We start from the raw sequence: 19,793 nt of genomic DNA on the forward strand, positions 1-19,793 counted from the left end.
CACATTGTTTCATTATGAAACAGTTTCATTTCTGTGTGAGCATGTAATGCTAATGAAGGCTTTCTATTGTCACTGTCTCCAGGTTGAGTGGATATTATGTAATTTAAGAAAAGGTCCACCCATCCCATCATATTAAATAGTTGTCGTGGATAATGCTAGGTTTTGAGTATTGCACTATGACAAGCAACAGTTTATGATTCTATCACAGAAGATCATTCAACACAATATGACAAGTTCTTGTAGGATTTAGCATGTTATGTCATCTGAAATCTTATTCTTTGAATGGTCTTAAAGTTATTGCATAATTATGTTATAACTGTGTGTTTGGGGAGTGGGGGGGGGTGTCAGGTCGATGTCTATCATTGGAAAAGGTGGAAATGAAGTTACTGGGACAGTTGTTAATGCAAAAACAACAACATTTATATATTAGAGCATCCTCTGCTTGACACTGGTATTCCAATTATTTGACAAAAGCAATCCAGACCAGTAATCAAGCCTAACTTTGCTCGACTTCAAAGTAAAACAATTAGAACTCCATTGGCCTGCTGCACCAAATAATGTTAAGAGTACCAAATTAGAAAGTGTGCTGATCAATTTAGTCTAATCCAAAGGATTGTGAACATGTTACCATGCTTACCCTATTGTCTTGTTTATGGATAAATTTAAAAATATATTCAACTTGAAAATAAAAAGCACCTTACAATAAAATAAATGAATTTGAAACTATTGAGTTGTTTCAGGGACATAAGTCTTTTTAGCATTAGCTTGTATATCTGTGAGCAATAAAATAAATGTTGAGTAAATAAAAGGTAAACTCAATAACAATGTTTTTTAATGTTTACATTAAGAAATATCAGTTCAGATATTGTCAATATAGAATTAGTGACAACTGATTATTCTTATTGTCTTTGTCTCTATCTCCTCATTAGGTAAATGTGGATTAATCAGTCTTCAGATGATCTCTGGGGGTCACATGATGCGGATCTTGCACAGAATGGTTTACAATATGGTAATGGTAAGTGTATAATTAGTGTACAGCAGGACTGGTAGGCCAGGTTGTAGTGATAATTAGATTTGAGTCTTGGTAGAAAGTGATTTTGTTACTGCCTAATCCTGGTGGAGCAGAGACTTGCTTGATCAATAAACTCCCTAAGGGCCTAAGGGAAGATTAAGGTCTCAATCTAACATACATACACCATATATTAGGCAAAGTATGCCATACATTGTATTGTATTGCTTACCAATTCCTTTCCTACCCTTCCCCTCTCAGTGCATCCAAAACCCAAGAAAATTGATGTCAAATTTAGATCGAAAGATAATCTAGTCTTTATGCCATTTGCCAATGAGCTATATACTAAGGGATTACAAGTGGAAGTCTTTGGTTGGTTTACTGTACTGTGTGCATATGTTGTCAGTAATTCAAGACATACATGTAGCATCTCGACCATATGCATATCCTCAGAGTAAAAACCAAAGTAATTCAGAATTCCATTCTTAGCCATTGTCCAATAGTGTTGAAGGATTCTCTTAATGCGCTTTGTCTAAGATGTACATTATTTGCACTTCAGTTATAGTACTGGGCATTTAAGAGATATATCCAGCAAACTCATGCAAATGTGCTTTCTACATTTATTTCCTGTTGCAATACTATGGAAGATAGCTCACAAAGTTGGTAGAAAACTCCAGCCATTGTCAAAAGTTGTTTTTTATTGGGTGTGGAGGGGGGGGGTTCAAAATATTATTACCACTACAAGTGTTATAAATAACTAATTGTATTGATTGTCTCAGATGCAAAACATATTCCTAAAAAGCAGCTTTAAGATAGAGGCAAAGGTGCTTTAAATGATAATATTAGTGCTGTGCTGTTAGCTAGGGCAGTCCAACAAACCCAAAGATAAAAACAGAAATAGAATACAATGTATATGCTGCCCTGAGAATACAGCTAAAATTTTAATATATACTTATTAATACGACACAAGGAAAGAAGTTGATCTCTGTTACAAAATGATCACAGATGTGATGAATTTTCACCTTGATAATTTCTAGTGAATGGAAAGTTGAGTTATTTTGTATTTTCTCTTTAACCTCCAGGTGTTACAGTTTTCAACATATCTTCAGTACATTTCCTTTAAGAAAGTGAAAGAGAAAGTCAAGCAGGACCACATCACTGATGACATAACTTCCATTGTGGATGTGAGTCTGGAGAGTCTTTACAAAATCATTTATCAACAGTCAGTTTGTGAAATGGTAATGGGTTGTGTTGGATACTTTGTTCAAATTTACAGGCCATATGTACGTGAAGACAGCTGGCCTAAGTAGTTCTATAAATAACATCAGATGCCCTTTTTAAGATTCCACTTGTTTAGTTGTGTAGAGCTAACAAACTTTACTAAACACAATTACTATATTGTAGTATGCAGTGTTGGATGGAAGATTTCTCTAAAGTGGAGACAGCTACTGATAGATACCTCAAATAATAGTTCCTCAGAAAACTTCAACTTCTGTAGAAAATAATGATTGCCCACATGCCAGGCAAGCTCAGTTTTTCTAGTATGTACCTTGGTCTGATCATGGATGTGTTTGAAAGTATCAAGTCTTTGAAGTTGTGCATTGCCACCTGTAATCTTGGTATTGTTTTGACCCATTAATACAATAAATCAGATGAGATGGCATCTCCTACCAGTAATTGCTATCTTTAGCCCTTACATCCCCATATAACTAATATTGCCAGTAGTGATAGCTTTAAATAACTTTGAATATGTATGATGCCATGGGGTGCCACCACCCAGTTGGGATAGTTTTTTCTATACTGTAGTCCTGCTTCATAGCACGTGTATTGTCAGTACGAGCAGTATGAATATCATGTTTCTATCAGATCAAGTTTGTACTGTCAATACCAGTGCTTTGAGAGCATGATATTGGAGTACAGTTTAGAGAGGAAGTAGCATTAGGAAATTGCCCCTACAGGCTGGTGCCATGTTCAGTGCTATCCTAGTTGACATTTTACTCATTTAACTCTTTGCATTGCTTGCAGGAAATTGCTCTAAATTACACTAATGTAATGTTGTATACATTGGCATCTAGACAGAGGGTACAGCAGGGTTGCATTCATGTGTTATGCATTATTTGTGGGAACTTAAATCCCCAAAATAAATTTAAGGAGGAGGGGGGGGGGGCGGGACGGTGATCCATAGCATGCAGGGAGACTACTTTTACAGAAATTTCTGAAGTACAGTGTATAAAGATATAACATGTTTATGCAGTACAACATACACAGCTGATAAAATCTTCAAGATTGTTTCAAGAGTGACAAAACATAGCATCTGTTTTGCATCTAAGTACCCTTTATGTCTTACAAATATCTTAAAGAGTGGGGGGACAGCACTCCCCTGTACCCCTTTATCGCTCCTCTGGACAACATACAATTTTACCCCCTCCCACTACAAAAAGGTTGTCAAGCTCCTGGATTAGAGCCAATTTCATGACATGAAACAATTAGGCATCAATTAGACCTTAAATCTCTAACTCCTGAAATGGGGACAAAAACTTGCACACCACGAAGGCTGGCTACTCTCATGTATCCTTGCAATTACACTAAGCTATTGTGGGTTACTCCCAAGGTTTTCTGACATGCTGTAACATATCAACCTTAAAGTATGGTGAGCATGTTGAGTTACCTTGCAGATACAAAGACAGTCAAAGTTTGTTGGGTACCCAGGTCTGAATTTACAATTTCTTTACACAAAGGAAAAGAAGATTTGTCATATTTTAACAAAGGTTTGTGATATCACAGCTAAAATGGTTGACAGCAGGTTTACATATAAAGGAGCTAAGTAACATTAAAACATGCTGATTATTATAAACCTTATAAATTTCTCTTTATACTTCTATCATTAAACCTTGAATATATAATTCATGACAGAAACAGCTGATGTAGGTAAAGGAGACTGGGAAACAACACTACCCTTCTTAAGGAGTATTGTGCACTGACCCACAGCCCACCCCCAACTTCCCTCTTATATGAAAGTAACCTAAAGATGAATATGAAAGTAATAACTGTTGTCACAAAGTCTAACAATAGGTAAATCAATATGAATAATACCATTAATAGCGAGACTGCCTCCATGCAATCTGGTCACCTGTTGACCTCTGAACTATTATAGATCTATAACTGCTGAAATAATTTATACATATTTCATCATTTGTTTGCCTTGCATGTGACCAATATTCACAACACTACATAACAGGATGTACTAGCCTCTACACAACTCAGTGATCATGGAAAGTGAAGGTAAAAGCCAGTTAGACAAGTATCAATGATGTCATGAGTTTCATTACAACATTACTAGAACTCCATCATCCATGGTTATGTTGTTAAATGGAAATGAGTCCTGCTGTGTACATCTAAAACACTTTGTAACATTAAACTTCACATGTTAAAGTAATGAATAAAGAATTCCATATTTCTGGCACTAAATTTAATACTCTTGTTGAGATCAATATGAGAATAATTGTATAGGGTAGCCAGCAAGTTTGGGTGGGTAGCTTCATCCTTCTTGCTGTGTTACCAACCCTCTTTAATTTTTTTTATGATAGTCTAGTAAGAGACTAGGACTTTGAGTTCAGTTTCTGTTGGCTTAATCTGTGGTAGGTGAAAGGGGGGAGGAGGGTAGGTTGTACTCTTGATAAGCTATTTTTACCATGTTTACTCTTCTTAATATGACCTAGCACCATTTTGCAAGTCATGGTACCATCATGGCTTAAATTCAACATCCTTCACACATCTACAGTAGTTGGAAACACATGAATGTCACATAAATATATACATCTACCCCACCCCCACCCCCTTAACTCCTGGCAAGAGCTGTGCACATCTCTTGGTAGTCTGGCATCACCTGGCAACTCTCCTCCTACACCACCCAGTGAAGAACGTTGGATTTTATTTGTAAAAGAACAGCAATTGGTTTGAATTTAATTATTCTGTCCATTCTATGTTTAAATATTTAAAGTTCCTTTGTATTTACAGTGTTTCTACTATTTCATACCATTGGTAGCATTATCTTCTTGTATTATTTAATATATTTCACTCCAAAATTATTCTTTTGCCATTTTGTGAGCCTTTTGGAATATTTATTGAATATAAACTCGTTTAGATTCATTTTCTTTTTCTACTGATAGATTTCAACTGAGTGGAACACACAGAGGTGTTAACAGATGGAAATTACCGTGCAAAGATCAGGAAACGGTTCTGAGAAGTAAATGAACATCTTCAGTTTCCATGTTGTAAAAGTGTGGCTTGCTTCTAACGAGGTCATACTTTGCTAGAACTGTATATTAAACATCAGATTTTTAAAACAACTGAAATTGTCAGCTGTCAGGATTAAGAAATAAAAAACAATCGTTAAATTAAAATATAATTATGTTAGAGTTTCTTTTTGAAAGGTAGGGTATTGTTTTGCTCTATAACTGGAGGTTGGTGAGTGTTTGTGGGGGGGGGGGTAATTCTAATTTTAAGAGGGAAATACATACACAGAATTAGGGGGTTGATGAGAGGAAGGTTTTTTACAATTGCTTCTGTAATATTATTTGATGACGTTGTTGCAGATCATGTGTTATTGTTTGTAATTTGTCTCATTTATTTCTCATAATGTCTTCAATTTCTTTCTTCAAACTGACAAAGCATGTTTTACATTCATGGAAGGCAAATTTCATAACTTACAGTAGTAGTCAGTATATTAGTGGTCAGTACAGTAGTAATCAGTGCTTTAAAACTTTATATTTCTGCGTGTACAAAATTTGCATTTTTTTTTTTTTAAATAAGCAACAAATCAGTTAATAAGGTTAACATGGGAAATATGTATGACTTTATAGTCCTCCAAACGATGACAAATGACAGCACAAATTGTTTTGATACAACTTCACTTAGTGACAGATTTACCAAAGTAGATGTTATCATCACCTGAGAAGTAGATTTTCCTCTTTGGTTAACAAGATATGACAGATAAAGGTCACTATATTAATTTTCATGTTGTTTGAAATGCACAACATGTTTGTTTTCAATTCTTGGCAAGGGCGTAGGAACCGGGGGGGGGGGGGGGGGGGGCGCCAGCCCCAATAAAAAATGTGGAGGGGCGGAAGTATCATTCCGCCCCCCCCCCGCTTCGCAAGTCAGAAAACCCCTTTTTCATTTCCAAATGAGAAAAAAAATCTCATTTGGAGCACCAAATTGCATCTAAGGCCTGGTGAAAAGACAAAATTAAGTTTACAAAATGGAGTGGGTGTTGAAGTGTGCTATATTGCACCAAATTGCATCTGAGGCTACCTGGAAATGCAAAAAAAATCCAAATGGAAGGGGGACACCCCCTCCCCTTAGACCCCTCCCCCAGGCCGGTCATCAGTCTTCAGCCCCCCCCCACTCAAAAGTACCTTCCTACGCCACTGATTCTTGGTACATTGGTTTGGTGCTTTGTTTCAAGCTACAATCTTTCTGTTCACAGTTTGTTGACATGCTGCTGTATTGCTGTGTATGATTTGTGCATTGAATGACCAAAGCCTATTCACCTTGTTAGCCCCAAACACAGATTTATATTGTTTCCATCAGAAAATACTCAGTGGAAACAAATATACCTTGATTTTATCCATACTATTTTCAATTGAATAAATATATTACACTAAGCAATTTTTTGTTTACAACTTTGAGAGCTCAGTCTCCTTATAATTACAAATAATCATATTGTTAAGATTGTATAGCACAGTTACATAGTATCGAATCTGCTAGAAAAGGTTAGATAATAGTCATGGCAATAGACTTTCTATGTTTTATAGAGTTTGTTATAGTAATGACTTCATTGTTTGTAAATTCAGATGTACATCTACTTAAGTCTTCAGTCTAGAATTGATGTAATATCTAACACTGACGTTCCAGTAGAGAGGACTTTCCTTGTTTTTGTGAGATCTCTAAGTTAATGGTCATAGATGGGTTTGTATCATTTAGTGGTATTATTCTGTTCCACCCTTCCCCTTATGACCATATTTTCAATACTGATTTTTCTTCATTGTTGATTTATAAAGGTAACAGTATTCCATATTTCATTGTCGCAATATGCTATGATGGTTCATTCACTGGCTACTACTTATGTGCTATATTATTTACTTACAGTACCATAAATTCAATAACTAAGTTTATCCACTCCCTTTTTCTTGGTTTTTTTTTTTTTTTTTTTTTTTTGGGGGGGGGGGGGTCAGCATGACATATAAACTGTTTAAGCTTTGTGCTAATGTGAGTTATGTAGTTATGCTGTGTAATGAATTGATTGGCATACATATTGGGTTGATAGATATACATGGTATGTATAATAGGTTGATAGGCACACATGGTATGTATAATGGGTTGATTGGCATACATGGTATGTATAATGGGTTGATTGGCATACATGGTATGTATAATGGGTTGATTGGCATACATGGTATGTATAATGGGTTGATTGGCATACATGGTATGTATAATGGGTTGATTAGTATACTTGGTATGTATAATGGGTTGATTGGTAATCATGGTATTTATAATGAGTTGATTGGCATACATGGTATGTATAATTGGTTGATTGGCATACATGGTATGTATAATGGGTTGATTGGCATACATGGTATGTAAAATGAGTCGATTGGTAATCATGGTATGAATAACGAGTTGATTGGTATACATGGTATGCATAATGGGTTGATTGGTATACATGGTATGTATGAGTTGATTGGTATACATGGTATGTATAATGAGTTGATTGGTATACATGGTATGTATAATGGGTTGATTGGTATACATGGTGTGTATAATGAGTTGATTGGTGTACATGGTATGTATAATGGGTTGATTGGTATACATGGTGTGTATAATGAGTTGATTGGTATACATGGTATGTTTAGTGAGTTTGCGTGTATACATGGTGTGTATAATGGGTTGATTGGTATACATGGTATGTATAATGGGTTGATTGGTATACATGGTATGTATAATGGGTTGATTGGTATACATGGTGTGTATAATGAGTTGATTGGTATACATGGTATGTATAATGGGTTGCTTGGTATACGTGGTATGTATAATGGGTTGATTGGCATACGTGGTATGTAAAATGGGTCGATTGGTATACATGGTATGTATAATGAGTTGATTGGTGTACATGGTATGTATAATGGGTTGATTGGTATACATGGTGTGTATAATGGGTTGATTGGTATACATGGTATGTTTAATGGGTTGATTGGTATACATGGTATGTATAATGGGTTGATTGGTATACATGGTGTGTATACTGAGTTGATTGGTATACATGGTATGTATAATGGGTTGCTTGGTATACGTGGTATGTATAAAGGGTTGATTGGCATACGTGTTATGTAAAATGGGTCGATTGGTATACATGGTATGTATAACGGGTTGATTGGTATACATGGTATGCATAATGGGTTGATTGGTATACATGGTATGTATAATGAGTTGATTGGTATACATGGTATGTATAATGGGTTGATTGGTATACATGGTATGTATAATGGGTTGATTGGTATACATGGTGTGTATAATGAGTTGATTGGTATACATGGTAAGTATTATGGGTTGATTGGTATACATGGTATGTATAATGGGTTCATTGGTATCCATGGTATGTATATGGGTTGATTGGCATACATGGTATGTATAATGGGTTGATTGGCATAAATGGTATGTATAATGGGTTGATTGGCATACATGGTATGTATAATGGGTTGATTGGCATACATGGTGTGTATAATGAGTTGATACATGGTATGTATAATGAGTTGATTGGTATACATGGTATGTATAATGGGTTGATTGGTATACATGGTGTGTATATGAGTTGATTGGTGTACATGGTATGTATAATGGGTTGATTGGTATACATGGTGTGTTTAATGAGTTGATTGGTATACATGGTATGTATAATGGGTTGATTGGCATAAATGGTATGTATAATGGGTTGATTGGCATACATGGTATGTATAATGGGTTGATTGGCATACATGGTGTGTATAATGAGTTGATTGGTATACATGGTATGTATAATGGTTTGATTGGTATACGTGGTGTGTATAATGGGTTGATTGGCATACATGGTATGTAGAATGGGTTGATTGGCATACATGGTATGTATAATGGGTTGATTGGCATACATGGTATGTATAATGTGTTGATTGGCATACATGGTATGTATAGTGGGTTGATTGGTATACATGATATGTATAATGAGTTGATTGGCATACATGGTATGTATAATGAGTTGATTGTTATACATGATATGTATAATGAGTTGATTGGCATACATGGCATGTATAATGAGTTGATTGGCATACATGGTATGTAGAATGGGTTGATTGGCATACATGGTATGTATAATGGGTTGATTGGCATACATGGTATGTATAATGTGTTGATTGGCATACATGGTATGTATAGTGGGTTGATTGGCATACATGATATGTATAATGAGTTGATTGGCATACATGGTATGTATAATGGGTTGATTGTCATACATGGTATGTATAATGAGTTGATTGGCATACATGGTATGTATAATGAGTTTATTGGCATACATGGCATGTATAATGAGTTGATTGGCATACATGGTATGTATAATGGGTTGATTGGCATACATGGTATGTATAATGAGTTGATTGGCATACATGGTATGTATAATGAGTTGAATGTCATACATGATATGTATGAGTTGATTGGGATACATGGTATGTATAAGTTTAGGTCAGGTGACCATACATCTGATTTAACATGATTAGTTATATCAACTTGACTGTTTAAAGTAAGCTGTGGTCAGTCAACAATTTTGTTCTGTCATATTTTTACTTTAATTGATGTCATGTTTTCAGTACCGACAGAAGGAGGTAACAGAACCTGTTCAGCTGCTCTCCAATCCACAAGATCACTCTTGTAAAAATGTCCTTATATTATTGTAACTGAAGCTCTCCGATGCTTGCCATACACCGGTCCTTCGTAATAAATAAAAAAAATGGTGGTTTTTTATGAACAATGCTTCCTCAAGCGGCTGAGTGACCAATATATTAATGAATCGTGAATTGTGTTTAGGGCTAGATCATACAGAACATTAATGTGAAAGGTAATGTCAAACCTTATAACTGAAAATGCATTGAATTCCAGTGACGGTTAGTTAAGGCTAATCACGTTTTAAATTAAAACGTTTCTATGTTTCGTTAACATAAACTTACTATATTAATATGAACATATTTTTTTCACATCTAACCTACCTTTCTAATCAGGAACTTGCTTGCCTATTGTTCTCGCTATTTACTTAGCCTGCACATCAAACTAAATTAATAACGGACTTAACTACTATTGTATGACAGTCACTGTTTACGCTATAAACAAATATAAAAGTTCATAAGAAGTTTGCCCCGTCGTACCGTATAATTGTTTCGTAGTTAGTTGATATTATCATTTTTACGTTATATGACTAGATATCTTTATAGATTGAAGATAAAATGTTTCAGTTCCATTACGTTTTAAATCATCTGGTTTTAAAAAGATGGATAACGAAGAAGTAATTTTTCTCACTGGCAAAAAAAAAACAGCCATACACAAAGAGATGCGTCCCGATGAAATTTTTAGGGCAGCTTTAAAGGGCCATCAAGATAAAAAATAACTTTTTCCTAACAAATTGGCCTTTTCTAAAACAGTATAACAGTATAAATTATATTCCGGAGCTAACAGCATCGATTAGTTTCATTCTGGTCATGTGAACGGCATATGATACAGAATTGATTCATCCAAGCAGCAAAAGCCACACACACGGATGTCGTGTAAGGAAGGTAAATGATGACAGTAAAACTGATGATCAACTGAACACCACTTCTATGGCCCCGTTCAAACCTCGCAACCCCTTATACTAAATACATAATTCGCTGTATCGCGGCCAGTTTTACAGTGATGCAGTATAACAAGTATTTATTCTTATGTAAAATTAAATAAATTTGTTTGTAATTTTTGTAAATCAAAAGCAAACGTCGAACAAATTAAGTAATAAGACTATTGTAAATCAAGAGGCTAAATTAAAGAATGACTTTAGGCACTTGAAATGTAATATCGAAATGTTGTTGAACATTAAAACACACTGCTGACAGTGCAGGTTGGATGTTTATAACACTTTTACTTTTTGAGAATGAGTAAAAGTAAACAAGTGAATTCAATGAATTAAAGTGACTGTACAATGTACCTTAATGATGTAGACTGTTAGTTCCTCAGATACAACTCAAAAACTCATTGAAGAACAACAATTTATGGCGATAAGGGAAATATCTACCCTATATTACAAGAAGAGATATGTCATCCTTATATTACAATAAGAGATATGTCCACCCTAGATTACACTAAGGGAAATGTTTCCACTAGATTTCAAAAGGGGATATGTTTACACTAGATTACGATAAGGGATACGCATACTGTACCTTAGATAACAATAGGGGATATGGTGTTTACACCAGAATACAATAAGAGATATGATATTACACCAGTCTTAAATAAGGGATAGGTTTCAACCAGATAACAATAAGAGATATGTTTACCCTAGACTACAATAGGGATATATCTACCCTATATTACAATTTGGGATATGTTTACACTAGATTAAAATAAGGGATATGATGCTAACACCAGGTTGCAATAACGGATAGGTCTACACCAGTGGACAAAAAGGGGATATGATGTTTACACCAGATGACACAAAGGGTTATGTTTAAACCAGATTACAATAAGGGTATGTCTAGCTTAGATAAAATAAGGGTATGTATATGCTACATTACAATAAGGGGTATGTTTAACCTAGATAACAATGAGGCGATTTCTCTCCCCTAAATTAAAATGAGGGATATGTCTATTTATAAAATGAGGGATATGTCCACCCTGGATTAAAATGAGGGATATGTCTACTCTGGATTACAATGAGGGATTTGTCTACCCTATATAACATTAAGGGATATGATGTTTACACTATGTTACAATAAGATACATAATGTGTACACTATAGATAACGATATGGGATATGATGTTTACACTAGATAACAATATGGGATATGATGTTTACACACTATATTATAAGGAGGGATATGAAGTTAACACTTGCTTACAATAAGGGATATGAAGTTTACCCTAGCTTACAATAAGGGATATGATGTTTACACTAGATTACAATAAGGGATATGTCTACCCTTGATAACAATGTGGGATATGTCTACACTATATTAGTTATATATAACATTAGTTATATAATATATAAATCAATGAATTAATTTTAACATGCATTCCTGTAACAGAGGGGTGAATCGTCATCTCTGAAGACTTTAAGGAGCATTCCAGCCTATTAATATAGTTTTTATGGTGAATTTCTCAATAGCAATAAGTAGGTATACTTCTAGCACCCATATATATATATATTTCTTAAAGTACCGTCATGCAGTGTCCAATACGATGATAGGAACACCCTACGTCAAGTAAACACTAAATGTATAAAGCTATATACTCTATACTTTTTCCTGCAATTACAACATATCCATTTGAAAATTCAAATATATCGTGGAATCAATCTACACATTTTCTGACTTTGGTCTTTGTTAATTTTGTAAAAAATTTCAGATTAAATCTTTCTTTTCAGCTCTTCTACAAGGTTTCACATAACTACCGAGTGGTACGTTATTGAATCTTAAAGACCAACTATGGAGACTTTTCAATGAACATAAAATCCAACCATTTTGCATGTATGTAATCCCTAACTCACTCCAATTACATTGCTGTCATCAACTTTACCAATTTCCGACGTTAATTGCGTGAAAAATGGGAAGAAACGTCAGCTTTTTAGGAAACCTATTTCAGACATTCCTGAAACATTCCTAAGACATCAGGTGACCATGTGACGTCACTGTTGGTATAACGCACTCACAACAATACTTTTAGTGTGTAAAGTTGTATACCTGAGCTGCCAAAAACATCAACGATATTACTCCTTTCCCTTCCCCCCGAAATGCCAAAATTCTGTGTTGTTGGAGGTTGTAGTTATACCTCAGCCAACAAAAGCATCAGCTTTTTTAGCTTTCCGAGAAGAAGAACCGACGTAAACGCCGTAGACTTTGGATCAATTTTGTGAGATCCACTAGGAAAGATTTGTCAGCACCCGGAGTATCTCCTGCCCATGAGTCCACATGCATGACCCTGCCTCTGTGTATGCTGCAAATGTCTCATTCTGAGAAACTTATATACTTTCGACAGCTGTGGCGGAGTACATAGCTAATGTGAAATTGACCCTTTCAAGTCTCCTCGTAAACACGCCCTGGCCGTTCTTACATGTAACATTATATCACGCATATGCAGACGGTGTATAGATCGTGCCTATAGGGTAGCATTGTTAGTACATGTAGTGAGTTACAACTCCCACCGGGTATGTAAATAGTCATGTTAGGATTTCTTCGCATTTATCCATGTCATTTGTAGTATTCCAGTATCGTGAGTTCGTGATACATTGTGTTATATTGTCCGTTATGTTTATTCCGGCATCTGCATGGTTCAAGGAGTGGAATAAAACGGTACTGTATAGCGATCGGACGTTTTATTTCGTTAGTGACTGTCTTGTGATTGTGGGATGTTACTGGTCAAGGCCTGTTTCAACTAGACCTAACTCTATGCAACTACAAAAAGTCACGGTAGTATTTCGCCCAGGATTGAACGAGAAGCGTGGATTTGGATAGTCACTGCTAAATTTGGTTTATTGACAGGATACTTTTTCTGTGTTTGTACTTTTGGATATTAAAACGAGTATGTACTATGTTCAGCTGAAGCTTAGTCATGTATATGCTACCCTGGTCGATTCGGGCCATCGTCTTCTCGTAGTTGTTCAATTATGTTTAGTGTTTTGGGGGGTAATATGGTGACAGTAACGTAAACTATTTCCCCGTCACATATTAGGCATGAGGCATCTTTTAGGTCTATTCTTCTGTTCAGTTTACGGTATCTTGCGATCAAATTGTATTACGGAATCGGCAAGCTGCTTGCATGTTCTACAGTATATTGTACCGTACGTACCTATTGACGCTCCGCTATGTAAACGATGCCTCCATATGAGTGGAAATTTTGCTAATAAAATAACCCATTTTACTAAATTTTCTGCTTAAAATTTAACTAGTTGTTTACTTTTATATGTTCTTGTTTTAAGCTAACAGCTTTTCAAACGCTCGAAATTGGAAGTTAAATACAGTACAATTTTTCGCTATCGTGTGTATAAACAGTGCCTACTTTAGCGTTTGATTTTCGCGGTATACACATTATGACGTCACACGATGACCAGAGGCTCCTTTGGGTCAATCTCTGTTTTCAGACATTCCAGAGGTTCATGTCACGTGACTACCCAAAATGTCCATTTTCGTGGTCGTTTTTTGATGGGTTATAGTAGGTTTTCGAAGATTATTTTTTACACATGTTGATTATGGGTATATAATCTCCCAAATTAATGGAAAATTCCCCCCCCCCCCCGAAAAAAATGTCTCCATAGTTGGTCTGTAAGTTCCTTTTCACGATTTGGAGAAGGTCATGTTGAGAAAAGAATAAAGCAAATTGTTGTACGGGCCTGTGTAGATTCGATCAGTAATCTCTCAGTTGTGGCGTGTAATTGATAATTTGTGACTTCCTCTTGGTGGGCTGTGTAGTTTAATGAATATATATTATTTAGATTTGTTTGTCACTGAACCTAACGTAAACATTTATGAAGTGGAGTTTGTTTTAAATTATGTTGTTGTTGATATTGATTTTTGTGTATGTTTAGTTAATCGATCAGCATCACGTTGTTTTGGTATAGTTTACAGGAACTAATATATATGATGAACATACTTACATCCAATCTAGATGCAATCTCCAAGAGCTGGATGGTGGATCTCTGAAGAAGCTTGCTGTCGTCGTCCTTGATGACAACATACTCTGAACACAGATCCCTGACGTTGTCCTTGATTCCATCTACCTCACCAGTTTGTTCCAGGATGCAGAGGATGGCAAACTTATTACCGTCTTTCCTGCTCTTCAAGTACTCTATTATCCTCTTCCCAACTGCTGGGCTAATCCCACAGGTGAATCGATAGAGGTACTGAAGATTAAATGGATCCACTTTATCAAGAACATTCTTCAGCTCAGATGCATTTCTTGTAGCAACTACAATTTCTACCAGTCTAAAAGACGCAAACCATTCACAGAATAGTTGATGATAGAACCTTACGTCAGTCCTTGTCTGTATGTCTGCAGTAGAAGTCTGTTCGTTTGTCACATTATACACTTCTTCCTCTACCAAGATACCAACTGCATTATAATGTTTATAAAACCCTTGACCTAGCCGTGTACAGAGTCCATCCTTACGCCATGATAACTGTTGGTTTTCACCGCAGAGACCTTCAAATGCTACTTTACTAAGTTCAGTGAATTTCAGCTCATATGTAACATTGTGTGGTCTCGTGTTCCTATCCATTGATTTATTGCTCTTGTGACTATGGAAACACTTCATCATGTAGCGGAAAAACTCTGTGACTGAATTAAATCTCATAAAAAGTACTTTCTCGTGAGTCATGTGAGAAAACATAACAAAGAAAAGAGGCACCTGACATAGGGCATCAAGGATCGGGTTGGACTTTAAAGCGCGCTTAATTTTAGCAACGCTTTCTGCGTCTTTCCCAGTAACAGCCTTGCGAATGTACTGGTCACGTGCCTTTTCGTCAAAGCCAACTAACCTCACTAGCTTTGTATTTTCTTTGTCATAATCCTTCGGAAGATATCTGGTTGTCAGGGTAACATCAATATTCCCAAACAGATTGCTGGTAATGATACGTCCTACGTCACTTCCGGTAGCTCCGTCCCTATCTGGAAACTCATCATACCCGTCCAGGAGTACCTCAACAGAAGAACAACTTTCAATGATATCTTTAATATCAGTAGATTTGATACGAGGATCGTTTGGTCCTAAGAACAGCTTAATTGCTTGATAGATAGATATCTTGCTGTTCAGCTGCCTCAACCGGAGAAGAATTAGAATCTCTACGTCTTTAAAAGGTGAATCCTTGACACCATTGCACCAATCATAGGCGAGCTGTAGGGCTACTGTTGACTTACCATACCCGGCTTCTGCTTCTATGATGCGCCGTTTGGCTTTCATTCGAGGGTCTGTGAAGATATCTTTGTACGAGTCCACACGTACCCATGGTCCTTCTTTCTCCTTCGTCGCTCCTTTAACAATATGGATCTCTGTACCGCCCTCAACAAATACCTTGTCGACACAATATAGTCTGTCCTTGATGTACGGTATGGGCTGGATTGCGTCATATTGTAGTTTATACCTTCTCTTCAGAGAATTGATGAGTATGGACTTTTTGTCTAAAAAGAGAACAAAATTTTGATTTGTAAACATTATTTCTGGGACACTAGACTGCCCTGGAAACAATTATAGTGGGCAAACTGTTTCATGTCAATTTGAGCAACAAAAGTATACCAGTTAAATCGGAGTAATGTGCAAATTTATATCTCCTTATATGCGTTCATGTCTACATATCATACTTCAAATCAGTTAGGTCAAATTTATAAGGTAGATGTCGATTTCAACTGGTATAATTCACTTCGAATTCAGTAGATGTTGACTTAATTGGCCCTTTGTGAATTAAGTTATAATAACATAAATATTTATTACTTTGCTCTCGATCTGATACAAGTAGATTATACCGTTTCATTCCCCTTCTTTGGAACAAACGTGAACATTTTATATCTGAACTCAGTCCTGCCTAGCAGTTTAGGAGTCAAAAGTACGACATGTTTTTGGTGCATTTGATTACATCTACATAAGGTAATTTTAGTACAGTGTGTTATAATATCTCACCATGTCACATAAGTCACTCAATCAGTTTGATAACACCAATCTAGCTTTTTATGTAAAAAAAAATATATATACTTTTAAAAATCATGTTGAACACTCAATCATACACTGTAAGAGTAATAACAATGTTGAGGCTTAAATCCCTATCAATTTTTATTTTAACATCAGCCTTCCCATGCTAAGTTACTAATACAAACATATGTAATTACAACAAACCTTGTACTGTAAGGCGCTCCATCGATTATGACATCACAACAACTTTCGTGGGATAAACTTGGGTCTTCACTTTTCTTTTCCTTTGAGTGATATTATCCATGATTATCTTTCAAAACGATGATCTGTTGAATATATAGATACAGTATGCATGGATAAAACTAACTTAACAAAATTATCATAAATCAAAGTATAATTTTATAAGTCAACAGAACCAGCCACCCTCCCAACAGGTCTCTGGCTCGACAAAGATTACATCAAAGGGAATCTCTCCTTATCTCTTATTTACTGTTTATTGTTTACACAAAACATCGACCTTTGAGGTAATCTAATATTAACCCGCCCTGATAAAATCAACTTTCTGTTTTGTTATCAATATTCATGATATCCTTTTAGGATGTCATCTACAGCTCATCATTTTAGATGGCGGGCTTCGCAATTAGTGCGAGGTTCTCTTAATTGTAGATACAACGGTTATTCATTTCCTTGTTAAAGAAGCTGTTTGAGTTGATTTTTATTATTCTATCGATGCTAATTGATAGTGACATCAGATAACAATGTACGTCACTAGTTTGACTATAGTCTAGGTTCATTGCAAAAAGTGAGGTAAATATCTGTATTTCTTTTCTAAACATTTTCCAAATTGGTCATTAATGTATATAATACAGCAATACAAAGCGTGCACGTGCCGAAATGTTAACGTTGAAGATCAAATCAATTCAATTATCATCTCAATTATTCCCTCAGTAATCTTTAGTTTATGAAATTAAAGAGAAAGATGACCCACTGTTATCAATACACACTCGTTAGTATAGCATTAGCCTACCATGTTAAAATTGTTAGCCTAAGTTAAACTGCTGATTTAAGCGGCGCGACTGAGACTCGGGTAGAGGAAAATAATAGTAACGGTTCCTTTATAAGCTATATTAGTTTGAATCTCACATGATTTATATTTTTCTGATAATTTCAGTAAAATAACATTTACCATGCATCGTTCTGGTCACCTTGATAAAGCAAAAATATCAGTCACGTGATAGCTATCATACAAAACAAAAATCGTAAAAATCAGTTAAATTCTTAAACTTAATCTGTTTATTCTATTGCTTTAATATTCTTCCTAATTATTATTAGTTTGTAGAGTTTAAGAGTACTGTAATGTTTTGACGTGGTTTTGGGTAAGCCTATTTTAACTTATTTAATGTTCTCTTTACTTCCCACATGTAGGCCTAACTATGTCATGTTCCATGAACTTCTCACTAGATTTATCTTAGGAAAACTGATCCAATGGTCCATATTCTTCCCACATGATTTACTCCATGTTCTATACGGATAGAAAGTAAGACAAATGCATCTCTCTCATGCATATAATTGCAAGCTGAAAATAATCATATACCTTGAGGAATATATAAAATGACTTCTGTCCAGATTCATTCATTTAAGTTGGACCTAAGCCTAAAGGCGTAAGGCCCGCTATGAAAGTATTGTAAGTCTAAATGTCTGTTTCGACAGGACTCACTGTTGGTATACTTATGATCTGGTCTGACAGCAATAACGTGAAAGGATAGCATATGTTCTGATTGGAAGAGATATGTTGTAGCTGCATGGATGAACTATTAAATAACCAGGATTTACATAATAAGAGTTTGACTAGCATGAGCTTAACATTATTCCCTTCAAATTGATGAAATATTACAATCGACACTGAAATGTGATCATACAGACATGGATTATAAATCTTATGAATTGAAACTGCCTTGAAGACGCCATGTTTATATAGTAATCTGTTGTCATAAATTTAACATAGCCTGTGTTATTTATGACGTGTTTAGTATATCAGTACATATATAGCTTCACACCATTACTGTCTCCTGTACGTTACTTACCAGTACGATCATCGCTTTGTAGATTTATCATCCAGAGTAGAATTTAAGTCTAGAATCCTTTAATCCTTAAATAACTGATGAAAGTCACGAAGAAAGAACAATCGGAAACAGGAATGAAGAACATCCAATTGGCAAGATGGCGTCGTGTAAGTCATGTGACGTTCTAATATACGATCCTGGACGCTAAATAGATATCGATAGGAATCAGTCTATAGTTTAACTGGTTTCAAAGTTCATGTTTTAAAGTTTACACAATCAAAGACTTTATTTGATAACACAATTCATATCTGATAGTTATGTCTTGCTTTGTTTATTCTGTCATATCAGCCGTTCAAAGGTACATGCTGTACGTTGATGCATTGCTACGTCTATTAATACGCAAACATTGTAAGTTTCCGATGTATTTTGCCTGTAAAGTACACAAACTGTGTAGATGAAACTACAAGCGGCGATGCCCAACTCCGAATATGTCTTGATAAGAAATCTACATATTGGTTTACGAAAATGAAAACAACGTAAGACCACTGTTTATTAAAAAAATATGAAAACAAGTAAAGAAGTTATACACAATTTGACAAAAGAGAGTGTAGATATGACGAGCTATAGAGCGGGATTCTAACAAGTATATAAGGTCTGTAAGGGTGCGTGTTTCGAGTCCAGTTCTAGTATCAAATCATATTTTTCTCTATCTAAATTGATCGTCCCGGTCAGTTCTCCGTTGTTGATTAATTCGGTAAGATAGGATTTCAACGAACGGAAG

General features: G+C 35.5%; 3 protein-coding genes and 1 long non-coding RNA gene across 6 annotated transcripts in view; 2 read left to right on the plus strand and 2 right to left on the minus strand.

The window, feature by feature from the left end:
- Window positions 1–19,230, minus strand: part of LOC139977748 (uncharacterized) — a 64,731-nt gene extending 45,501 nt beyond the window's left edge. The window contains exons 1-3 of the mRNA XM_071987338.1: window positions 19,034–19,230; window positions 17,154–17,275; window positions 14,925–16,444 (exon numbers count right to left, since the gene is read on the minus strand). Coding sequence (XP_071843439.1) covers window positions 14,925–16,444; window positions 17,154–17,175 — 1,542 coding nt within the window. The 5' untranslated portion in view covers window positions 17,176–17,275; window positions 19,034–19,230. The remainder of the gene's footprint in view (window positions 1–14,924; window positions 16,445–17,153; window positions 17,276–19,033) is intronic.
- LOC139977739 (uncharacterized) overlaps window positions 1–19,793 on the plus strand; it is a 292,233-nt gene that overhangs the window by 130,312 nt on the left and 142,128 nt on the right. The gene's annotated exons all lie outside the window — the stretch shown is intronic.
- The window catches only part of LOC139977744 (uncharacterized), an 831,623-nt gene that overhangs the window by 45,501 nt on the left and 766,329 nt on the right, over window positions 1–19,793 (minus strand). The window lies entirely within an intron of this gene.
- The window catches only part of LOC139977776 (uncharacterized), a 226,329-nt gene that overhangs the window by 4,019 nt on the left and 202,517 nt on the right, over window positions 1–19,793 (plus strand). The window lies entirely within an intron of this gene.

The sequence above is a fragment of the Apostichopus japonicus genome, chromosome 12 (genome assembly GCF_037975245.1).
Source record: "Apostichopus japonicus isolate 1M-3 chromosome 12, ASM3797524v1, whole genome shotgun sequence".
Lineage (NCBI taxonomy): Eukaryota > Metazoa > Echinodermata > Holothuroidea > Aspidochirotida > Stichopodidae > Apostichopus > Apostichopus japonicus.